Source organism: Montipora foliosa, chromosome 2 (assembly GCF_036669935.1).
Source record: "Montipora foliosa isolate CH-2021 chromosome 2, ASM3666993v2, whole genome shotgun sequence".
In the NCBI taxonomy this organism is placed as follows: domain Eukaryota; kingdom Metazoa; phylum Cnidaria; class Anthozoa; order Scleractinia; family Acroporidae; genus Montipora; species Montipora foliosa.
The window spans coordinates 54,900,956-54,913,391 of record NC_090870.1 but is presented as its reverse complement, the minus strand read 5'-3'; the positions used below and the strand labels follow the sequence as shown (position 1 = coordinate 54,913,391).

General features: G+C 37.0%; 1 protein-coding gene across 7 annotated transcripts in view; it reads left to right on the top strand.

The window, feature by feature from the left end:
• The window catches only part of LOC137993591 (zinc finger protein Gfi-1b-like), a 42,657-nt gene that overhangs the window by 6,923 nt on the left and 23,298 nt on the right, over positions 1-12,436 (top strand). For 5 of the 7 annotated variants that reach the window (XM_068839539.1, XM_068839541.1, XM_068839540.1 and 2 more), the window contains exons 3-4: positions 764-2,364; positions 4,797-4,853. In XM_068839539.1, the coding sequence (XP_068695640.1) occupies positions 764-1,560 (797 nt within the window). In that variant the 3' untranslated portion in view covers positions 1,561-2,364; positions 4,797-4,853. Of the gene's footprint in view, positions 1-763; positions 2,733-4,651; positions 4,854-12,436 lie in introns of those variants that run through there. The other 2 variants (XM_068839538.1, XM_068839543.1) reach the window with 2 other exon arrangements.

Genomic DNA, 12,436 nt, shown 5'->3' with positions numbered 1-12,436 from the left:
ATTTAACCCGTTGGAGTTTAATTGTTTAAACAAAGTACATGTATTAGTCCAGTGTTAGAACGATCTAAAATCAAATTGAGGCATGGAGCTCTTATGACTGCCACAAACGGAAAGGAACGCACTGAATTTGCCGGAGGAAGGGGAAGTTATGCGCTTTAGCACTTGTTTTATTTATCCGTTGAAATTAATCGTCACAGAAGCTTAATTACGCTTCTTATACAGAGGAAATACCATACAAAGTATTTTCTTATACACTACCCTTTGCGTATTGTTGCAATTCGGATGATTTGTTCCTCTTCAATCAAAACTTTAAAACACCATTTTGTATCACAAATGAAGCGGTGTCTACAAAGGTTTCTAATTTAAGTGAATCTTCATTTACCCTTTCTTGAATTTATCAAGACTGCCGTAAAAATGATAAAAGAAATCAAAAATTTCCCGTCGCACGGGTACTCTAAAACACTAGAGAGGGAAACCTGACATTATGAGCAGATTGCACTGGCTTGAGATTTAAAAAATATTAAACATTCATGAAATCTTTGTATTTGCGTATATATTTTGATTTGTTTTCAAACGCTGGAAGCTGGTTGCCACATTGCAAAAAGTCGATTCTTGGCGAAAGTTTTCTGTAACATTAAAAAGAGTACAATGCCCCGCCACGGACCACATGTTATTTTTTAAGACGTCATGTGTTAACTGGCAGAAAATTAAAACGACCCCAGAACTAGGTCTGATTTATTGTTCTTCTTTTATCATCTTTCAGATGTTCGACCTTATCTACCTGGCTTCCCCTCTCGATTTATTCCTCCTGGTGCTTTCAACCCGATTTTTCTTCCACCGTTCGGGCGTTTACCGCCTCAACCGTTACTAACGGAACAAGGAAGAATTAATATTCCGTATTGGCGTGCTCCTCTGTTTGGCCGGAACCAGTTTGCAGCCCGTATGACTGCCGACTCTAAGGTGTTCACACGTGAAGGAACGCAGCCGGTCGCACACGAGAAGAAAAAATCGGAACAAGCTTACAATGGTGAAACGTTTGATTGTCTTAGCTGCAAAAAGGTTTTCAGCACACCGCATGGTCTGGAAGTCCACGTTAGACGCTCTCATACTGGACGTCGTCCGTTCGCGTGCGACGTTTGCGGAAAGACGTTTGGTCATGGAGTGAGTTTGGAACAGCACAAGAAAATCCACACGAACGAAAGAACATTTGAGTGTAAACAATGCAACAAGACATTCAAGAGGTCATCGACGCTTTCTACTCACATGCTAATTCACTCAGATACAAGGCCTTTTCCGTGCGGTTATTGTGGAAAGAGATTTCACCAGAAATCCGACATGAAGAAACACACTTACGTTCACACTGGGGAGAAACCCCACAAGTGTCTACAGTGCGGGAAAGCGTTCAGCCAGTCCAGCAACCTTATCACACACAGCCGGAAACATTCGGGCTTCAAACCTTTTTCTTGCCAAGTTTGTGATCGAGCATTCTACCGAAAAGTTGATCTAAGAAGACATGCATACACACACGAAATGGAACAGTTACCTGATAAAGAATCATAGACTTTTTTTCAATTTCACTGACTGCAAAAATCTGTCTTTTATAAACTTTTGAGTGTATCACCTGACAGAAATTAGTGCTTTGAACTGTAAAATATATTTTCGCCGATTTCTTGTAGCTATAACAGCAAATGTTTGAAACTTAACTAGTTTAAATAGAGTGGTACAGTTTTTAAATAAAAGAAACATTTTAACGTCACAGGACTAGAAAGCAGCCAAATATCATTGTAAAATAAAGTAGATATGACACACAGCAGGATAGACAAAGAACTAGTATTCTTTTGTGATTACTGCATTGGCAAATGTACCATAATTTGAATATGTCACGATCCAGAAAAACGTTATACGTTATAAGTTTGTATACGTTTGAATATCTTTCATTAAAAATGAGCCGGCTCAGATTGAAAATGAGAATTTTATGTTCGGAAAGATAATATGTAAATTGCAACTTTTACTGGACCATCTGCAAGTCTTCGGTTTATCAACAGTAACTTCACATATAAAAAAATGAAAACTAAAACAAAACTATGCGTTATGTTTTCGTTAAAGCAATTAATATACTGAGCAATCAATACCTTTTGTCAGCGCTTGTTTTTAAAAAAATGTACATGGCAATGTTTAACGAATGTTTGAAGAAATTATGCACCGAAAGTTATTACCACGTTTTCGAAAATTATACGCATTTGACGGATTGAATTTAAGGATGTCACAGTCCCAAACGTCAGGGAAAAAGGTCTAAGATTTGGGAGAAGTTGGAAAAGGTGCATGAAGTCAGAGAGAAGCAATCAGGTGTTTTGGTCAGAAAAGGTAATGACATTTTCATGTTTCAAATATTTAAGCTTTGAAGCATTTCTCGATATCTAAAATGTGTCTAGAATACAATTGGAAGGCTTCATCACAAGTGAATGGCAATTCTGTTGTAAATACAGCTCCCAGCCTGAAATACATCAATTTGTACCCGGCGTTGTTAATTTTATTTTTGCAAAGCGGAACTGAAAGCTGAATTTCCCCCGCGGCCTTTAATCGTTTCTCAGTTTTAACCAAAACGAACGTTTTTGAAGCTTTTCGTTTCATTGAAATAAAAAGTAAATTTGAAAGAGCGGGGTTTCTTAAAGTCAGATTAATTACAAATGAAATGATATTCTAAAGACTTATTTCTTTTTCACAGCGGGAGGTCCGAGAGTTTTCCGTTCAGCAAATGGGTCTCACTCAACCTGAAAGAAGGAATAAAATATAACAGAAAAAAAAGAGAACATATTAAATACTCTCTCTAAAAAGGTTTCATTTAATATTGGCGTGGTGATTAATCACATAATTAGTTACTACTCCAAACAAACAAGCCTGTTTTGCTAGCGTGAACGACGGTGGAAATTTGCATGCAACTAGACCCGCTCTTTGACTGAGAAGTTGCAATAAGCCCATTATCCAGAAGTTCGCCAAAAACACTTTCATAATCGGTGTGACCCTTGGTAAAAACAGTCGCCAATGAAATTCAAAACGTGTGCGATGACCATTATAAAGGAAATTTGAGTAAAGAGAAACACAACTCTTACTATTCTGGACACAGTACTAAACCATAATCCTATCTCGTTTCGAATCTCGTTCATCCATTATGTATACAAAAATATAGATCAGCTTTTTGTCACCACTTGGCGACCTTTCCAGGCCTTTTCATAAGACACTTTGAAAAGTTGCGCAGGTTCCTCAAGAGCGAAACTTGTTTGGATAGAGAATATTTTTTTCTCCTCATTTACTGACGTTCTCGATAAACGTTACGCACGGTGTCCTTTGTCCGCGTCTGCCTTTTAAAAACCTCGGCCTTGACTTTCATGAGCATCGCACAGGTTACCCAGCTCACTCAATACGCCCTGGGCGCCTATCAACTGTAAGCAAGCGTTCATCTTGTTCCAAAGCGGGAGTTCCGCTGAAAAAAGATTGATTCCAGTTTACCTTTTGATTAGTATCCCATCAAAATTCAGTGTTTTTATGCCAGTAACCGTAACGTTTATTTTTGCAAACCAAATAAGTTATTAGCAAGCTTTGCGTTTTCCGATTTTGTTTAAATAAAATTCAATACCATATAAATGTGTAAACAGATATTTATTTTTTCATAGACCTTATGAGGACATTTTCTAATGTCACACCCAACTTTCAACGAAAAATTATGGGGTAAATCAGTGTTGGAAGAAAGACTTAATAAAAACCTTGATTTCCTTCCTGCAGTTAAAGTGGTTTTAGCGTTTAAGATGTGGGCAATACTAAACGACAGTGCACTGGGAAAACCATTCACATTCAAGACTTTTCCGGAAACACTGTCAGGTTTATAAAAATTTGTATACTGGAAACAGAACTCGACTTTCTATCTAAAATAACAAGGAAAGAGAGGAAGACGATTCTTTTCATTTAGTGAGACAAAGAAAACCAAATGGTGTTCATCCTTTGAGAAGGAATCACATAACGCGAAGTAAAATTATACATTAGTAATTTCGTCTTCCTTAGCGCTTATCCGTAGCTTTGCAAAACGTAGACTTGTTGTAAGCAATACGGGCTTTTAACCTATTGTGAGTTTATTCAGGGTTAATCAGCCATGTATAGAAAAGGGGAAGTCTAATTTCCTGGAAAATCCTCTATTTGAAAAACTTATCACCATTGCAAAAGATAAACTTCCCTTTAAAATCAATGGCTGAATGAGCTTAATTAAAGACAAAAAACGAAACTGTGATTTCCATGAAAGATTTCTCAGATCGATGAAAATTTAATCAAAGATCTCTCAAAAAATCTGCTTCATTTTTATGGGCATAATCTTTACTTTAAAAGGGATGCTTGAAAGGGTTTAATTAACACCCAAAACAAGACTATGATTTCAATGATTTTCCGATGGAAATTCAATCAAAGTTCTTTCAAAGAAATACGCTTCAGTCATTGCAGGAAATTAATTCCAACGTTAATGTAGAACCGGCTTAGCTTGTTTGTATTAACACTAGTCAGTACTGATTGTGCACTTTAAGGAACTTATTCAAAGTTAGCAGGAAAAAATATAACAGTTACAATATATTTTTTTTCAAATGAAAACACATTCTTTTTCCGCAAACAGATTTGTCATTTTTAACGACCATGGAATCAACCTTTCTGCATTTTTTTAAACTCGAATGGTTTACTAAACTGTACGAAATGATGTCAGCATCTCCTGAGCTTGAAATTCTTCTTTTCTTCTTCAACATCGCCATACCACGCCGAAGGCTAGTGAAATAGTCTGCGTCAGACTTCAAAGAATTCGCAAGTCATTGTGAAAAAAGGTATGTTCAATTTAATTTAGTCGTTATCCGCCTTCACTTCCAAAAGAAGTGTTCCAATCATATTTAGCAAATTTCTTGACTCCACCTGGTGGACAAATATTGAATAATTCATTCAAACTCCATGAGGCGGGCTTAAATAAGCTTAACAGGTTTTGCTTAATAAAAGTTAACACCGTACTACTTCGTGCTTTTCTGTCCTCAATCCCGATAAGAGCCAATTTTTAAAAATTACTGAAAATCTTTGACATCATGCATAGATTTTATGTTTTGTACATTAAATAGTCACGCTTTTTCAACGGATTCCAAAGACCCACGGATGGAGTATTTGCCTTCAGTAAAATCAAGAGTTGTATTTACAGTGCGATGCGCCTTACCGTGGCCGCCTAACAAAGTTTTTTAAAATTTATACGCCAATCATGCCGGTGGGCGAATTTGATTGACAGTCCCCCCCCCCCCTCCCCACCTCCTTGCAAAGTTCGTACGGTTGTAAGTTGAACACCATTGAATGGGTTGTTTGAGTTGACAAACTTACACGTAGTTGTCAAATGTGAAAGTTTGTTGGGTGGCCACGGTAAGATGCGTAGCACTGTAAAGCTTGCTGTACAATTGAGATATTCAAGATTCAAATAAACATAACAGTAAGCAATACCAACGCCCTCGTCTCAATGGGTCACACCTTCTCTCCCAGCCTTCAAGCTTCAAATTATTTTCTTCCGTCAAGTTGATTCCTAATATTAGATTTTTTAAAGCGTTTTAATATGGCATTTAATCGAACGAACACAATGTCTTGCTTTACGTACGTTTCTCTCCGAGTCTTTCTCTCTCTCTCTTTTTTTTTTTGCAGCGCGCTATTTATGTACAGTAAAATATACCAAGTGAAGCTATGATCTTCGCAGTTATGAACGCAATTTTTTACAATTGCGTAGAGAAGCCTGAAAAATTCAGGACTTCAACCCCTCACTTGATTTCATATCTGCAGTTCATATATGATTCATTTCACATACCATTTCATCAGAAAAATATACAACCTAGGAAGTTGTTTTTTTTAATTTCCCAAAAAAGTAGATCTATTTGATATGAGAGCGAGCTTAATTTTAAGACAAACTGAATGAATAAATGAATGAAGGGTACTATGACTTGCTAACAGTGTTTGGAACCGAGAACAGCTGCTTTGAAGCCATTCACGCATTCACACCTCAGTCTTTGTCTCATCGAAAACGGTTTGCGTTGACAAAGACGCTTGAGTTAGGAAAAACTAAAGCGACTTCGTTTTGCGTGTGGACGGGTTACGTGTTCGCATCTCAGTAGAATCTAAGAAACTTGATGGTCTTTGTTAATGCACTGCAGGAAAGGTGTAGAATATGGCTAAAGAGTCATTACAGTATTGACCGGTATTCTTTTCATTGGATGCATCTCTTGACAATGGTAGTAATTTTTCTTTAATGATTCGATATGTCACCCTCAAGGGCACGCAAAAACGTCTAGCTTCTTATTTTGCATGAAAGAAAAAAACACTTAAATCGGTATTAGTAGGGATGTTTTTATAAGTGTCTACTTTAATTGTTGACGTTCAACAGCGACTTGGCAAAAGCTAACAACTGCATTGTCATCGCAAAACAGTTTGGCCAGCAGCAAATTTTGGAATGAAAAACTAACTAAGTAACTAACTAAAAACTATATCTAAGTTTGGCAAATGTCACTTTATGTGAGCTCAAAAGGTCGTAATCCCTTCCCTGTCAACTGCAGCAATTACATGTATTCAAAACTACCAAATAATTATACGCCTACTTCGCAAACTGAGGAGAGACGTCGTGTAAATTATTTTGAAAACTATGTCCAAGCGTTCATCGACTATGGTACAGATCAAATAAAAACAAGGGACGTTTTTTCGAATTTTGTCGCGGCCATTTGTTTTCTCATAATTTCCTAAACTTTGAAACCTTACTGAGTTCATCAAGAACGCATGAAACGTAACTTAATCTGTATGAACTTACAACGCCTCAAAACTTAGCGTCACTTTTTAAAACGTTGGAAGGGATATTCAATACCTCAGCCCTCACAAATACTAAATTTCCTTCTTCCGATTGTAAAAGAAAATAAGTGAGCTTTTCTGCGTTGGTCATCTCAATTTAGGCATCACATGCAGAATAAAATGAAATATGTGCAAGTATTATGTGATGGTCGCCTTTTGAATTCACAAACTCCCTGTATAAATTTGAAATATGTTTTTCAACACTTAACGTTAGGTTGAACAAAGCAATATGAATTTAACGTATTTTTATCTTCGTCTTTATTAAGTCTTTTAGTCAATCAAACACAGCCGGGTTGTTTAACAAACGGATTCGGTTCGGCTTTGCAAACGATCTGTTTTCAAATGAGATGCCATTGAATTATTGTTTTGTTCAGTAAGAACTAATTTTGGTGCATTCATAAAAAAATGTGTCAAAAAAGTCATTATAAGGATGTGTCGGCACCTGACATTAAACGAATGGGAGGGTAAAGTACGTTTGCATTTATTACTTAGTGGCAGCCATTCTAAAAAACTGTTTTCGTGGATGAAACCTTCATCGCAAGAAAAAAGGTAACGATCGACGAGTGAGTCGATAATATGAGGCAAAGTGAGCACCTTTGCGTTTCTGAGGCTACAATGTTCGTGGTTTTTTTGGGAATATGTTTGCAGCTGCTCGCAAGCAAGAAATCATTTTCGATCCAGGTGGCTTTTTATGAAGAGGCTTCATATTTTAACATGTTTCTTACTCATGTTGTCTCGCACGTCCGTCTTATAGACAACCAGCAGCTTTTGTCTGAGAATTAACTTGTTATCATCTCCCAACGAATAATCACATCATTATGGAAGTCATTTATAAGCCGGCAACTTGTGACTTGGTGATTTCTTGGACAATATTTACCGTACTGTCGACTATTAATAGAGAAGTCAGGCTTAAAAGCCTAACCAACTAGTAAGGTTCGGTTTATTGCTATTAAAACAGCCCTCAATTAGCTCCAATAAATATTAAAGTATTCCATAAACATTTTTTACCGGCGTTGACAAACACTATATTACTAATTTGTTTTCACGTCACGAAGTGGGAGATGTCTTATTTTAAGTAGTGTACCTATTTTGCAATGAGTAGGTTTAGGATCATCTGGCTGTCAACTGCTTTGTTTAACTCATAATTTCGACATGCAATTAGATATAATCTGAAAGTTGGTTAAAATTCATCTTCCTTTTAGACACCAAAATGGAGATAAAATATTTGTATTCATGGCATGCAAAAATACCAAAAACAAGCCAAGCTTGTTTTCACGAGACAAAACGACTATATGATCTTTATCCATTTTGGATGAAAGTTCTAAATTTTAATACAGGTCTCACTTAGATGCCAGTCAAATGTTTCTTCTCAATTAAGCTAAAATGCTCTTCAAAGACAGGGGCCACGGCGAATCCTTTGCGTTCATTTTGTCATACACAGCATGATTTCCCATAAATTGATCTAACCATTAGTGGCTTATTCTAATACACACGGTCGAAAAAAGAAAAACTCATAAGATTTATGCCATATTAGAGCTTTTTGTTTTTAAGACGAAACTTACAGTAATAAGTAATATACGTGTATATCAGGTCATATCAGTCAGTGAAGATCAGAATCCAATCGAACCAAACTATAACAATGTAGTTAATAAACGTGGGTCATTCACAATAAGAAAGATGATGTTTCCCTTCGTCAGAGCGAATATGATTCGAAGAGCAATAAATACTCGAAACATCAGGCATCTGTTGTTCGAAGGGTGAATAGCGCTATCCACAGGATAAATCACTATCCATCGGATAAATCAATTGGTTTTGCTAGTGTTTATCCGCTTGATAGTGATTTATCCGGTGGATATATATAGCGCTATTCACCCTTCGAACAACTCAGCTGACAACTGGGGCCAGGAGCCCGTTTCTCGAAAGTCCCGAAAACTTTTCGGGCCCGAAAAGCCATTTGTGAAACTGCCAACCGCTCGCTTTGGAAAGTCTATCTTTTAACATGTTTTAAAGATAATAAAAAGAAAAATGACTGTGAAGTTTGATGACTTAAATTCTCTCCGTTCTTGAGATACAAAGGGAATACCCCAATGAGATTGCACCTCATTTCCAGCAGAAACTAATTCGTTTGTCTGTTAAAACAAATTGTTGTAATGCTGAATATGTTATATTGGCGATGAAACTCGTCTCTGAAAAGTTCAGCTGGCTTTTTTAAAATTCAATTCTAGTTCTATCTTTCCCATTGATGATAACTTATGCCTCGTGATGACTGACAAAAGATCATAGGCACTCTTCAATTTTTTTAAGCACGCCAAATTATCATTTAGACTATTCTCGATCGGGAATTCAAATTGACAACTTTGAGTTTCATGTTATGTTGAGTGCTTCTTAATTAAAGAAAATGGAAACTTTAAAAGCATTTACAGTAGCTGCATGGCATACGATTTTCGAGCATTCAGTTTTGATGAGACCTTCTAATATACAGACCACATTTGAAAATTCATCTTGCCTTTCTTATGCTTGGATTTCGATCACAATTAAATGATAGATTTTGTGTTCGATTTGTGACTGAATTGTTAATGTTATTCATGTCATAAATCATCGACTCATACCGACGCTGTGAGTGATGGCGAAGCTGGTTCACAACTTCGCTTTAGCTGGCGCCTGATCCCTAACACTAGCCACCAACATAAACTTAGGCTAGACTGGCAAAATCCAAGTAGGACAAGCTTGGACAAATATTTCAAGAGCTTCCGTTAGGCTTGTCTAGTGTAAGGGACAATATGATAGTTGACGAACTCAATGCCCGCGAACTCAATTGCAAGCGTAGTTACCCAGGCCGAGCAGGTCTATGGTCTCCCTTGAAATCAAGTGATAACAGGTCTCCCGTAGACCGGGAAATCAAAACGCGAATTCCAACTAAAATATATATCTAGCACCGGAAAGTAGCCATAGCTGCCCCTTAGATTTTCCACTACATATATTTATGAAACCGCCCGAATAAATATGAAAACTCGCACCCCTGCAGGCCTTTTTCTGAAAACTGTTTGTGATAACTTGAACGAGACACTTCGCTTCAAAATGTGTTGTTTGTTTTTACAAAATACTTGCTCAGTTTAAAAGAAACGAATAAAGCCGGACAGAAACTAAATTGGATGAATCTTATTATTTAGTTTTCCAAGGAATGGAGAGAGTGTAGATAAAATTATGACTGACATATATATTTTTCCTTTGGCAAAATCGTCTTTCGTCTTTATTTGCCGAATTTACATTTTTTTTTTAGAATGATAGCGAGATATTTCAAAGTTATGTTTTTTTTTTAATAATTCATAACTTTTCAACCCTACGGGTTGTAACTTGCAGTCTATCAGAGTTTCCGAATGGCTTGATGAAAGTTTCTTTGGTTCGGCGCAATCTTACGGTCTTTGATTCGTGTCCCGTTCATGCTTGGGCTTTCTTTCAAGCATTCTCAACTGCAGTGATCATTCTTGCGTAGAGTTTTTCATTTTTTTAATGCACACAAATTCTCCTTTTTTTAATTAATGAGCATTGTCAGACTAAAGCAGTTTCATGGCCCCGTTTAGGCTAAACGACATTTGACTTAGGCAGCGGCTTAAATCATATAGCTCCAGAATTTCTAAAAGTGAGATACCTCTAGTTAAAACTGAAAGGCCTCTCTTCAGTCCGGTCCTGCCTTCAGTTGAAGATGAAAAGCTTTATAACATTAAGAGAATTTTAGAGAGTTACGTTTGGACATCGAGATTTAACTAAAACGTCACTGTTTATACCGATAGCGAGGCCTGAAGTCAATACACACCCTTGAGTAAAGTCCATGTAATCATGCAGATATATAATATCCTTCGTAGAACACGATGCCGATGTTGATAAATCATCTGTCTCCGTTTGGAGAGACAAGCTGAAATACTGGTCAATTTACACGGAGGTGACCGCCAGCTAGTTAACATTTGACATCTATATACAAGTTTTTATCGATTAGACTCCCACACTAAAGCGCCTCACATGTGACTAACATGCAGTCTCTAGTTTTACTTTGTCATGTAAATTACACTCACAATCAGCATTTTGTTTCTTTATCTCATATACAAAATTCAATTCAGCGTCGGTTACGTTCACCCTCTCCGTGCTATGTAATAATATATTCTCTGGCAGACACGATACCAGCCATTTTTTTCTACCCTGCAGGGGACATCCCACTTAATAACTCACAGAACGGCTAGAAATCGAGCCCGCTATTGGGTTTCTGGCATAAAACAAGATCGGAGTTTTTAAAAAATCCGTGGCGTTGCGAAAAATGCAGTACTGGAAAATAGGACGTTTTCAACCCAACTCTAGAGACACCAATAACAATAGAGAAATGTACGACTTTCGGTAGACGAACAAACGAAGATAATTAAATGAGAGATCTCATCCACCAACTTGGCGGCAATGACGCCACGTGAAAACCTCCTACGGCATTAACTAAATAATAGCTAATAATTGAAGAGGATCCTTTCGTCGAGTTCGACAAATGTCAGCGTTAAAACCTTATTATTTGATTCTCTTTTTACGGAGACCAAATTTCTTTCTCTTCAATTTATCAATACCGATACTAAATGATGAAAAGGAAAAAGACACAAATACCATTTATAGCACATTTACACCAACCCTTCATAAACTTTTTTCAACTTTTCGAATTTTAGTTTCAGGTGTTCTCCTCAGTAATGTTTCTTTACTTCAGGCAAGAGGTCTTTCGCACATGCACACAAGAAAGAAAGGTGAAGATGCACACATTTTAAGCGTCTGTTTTTTAAGTGTTGACATTCAAGCTCCTTGAATGCCTTTCAGTTCAGTGTACTCTAAATTAACCTCACACTTATTGATTGCAATAGCCCTTTTCACGGTTAGTTTTTCTCATATCAGTGTATTTAACAATTATTCCATAAGCGCGCGTTGGATATGAGATGGTAAATAGCCAACGAGGCGCGTAGCGCCGAGTTGGCTATAACCAGTCTCATATCCAACAAGCGCGAATGGAATAATTGTTTTATTAAATTCCTTCGACTCCAAAAGTTTGGAAGTACGAAATACGAGCGGAAAAAGCGAGCAAATCCGAGCGAAATCGAAAAAAACTTGATGAGAACTGATGCGATGTTATGTAATACCTTGTTGTCAGACAGACGCAGGCTAATCACAAAAACATTTCTTGCCTTTTCGCGTACTTCTAAACGTCGGAATTGATCCAAACTTTTCACAAAAAAATTTTTTTTTCTCCTTTTTGGCTTTATTCAAAGAGAAATTTGGCATTCCGACGAAAACATTTTTAGTTTAGCAAAGCTTAACGCAATCATTTACCATATAAGGTCAAACCAAGGTATATGAGCTGATAACCGAGATTGAGTGAACCAATCAGAGCACGCGAAATGCATTATCCGAGGTTGAGAATTTAATAATACCATATAATCTAGCATGTATGTGAGGCAATTTCAGGTATCCCGAAATTGCCTCGCATCCACGTTAGATTACTTAAGAAATAGAAAACATGTACCGTGTTTCT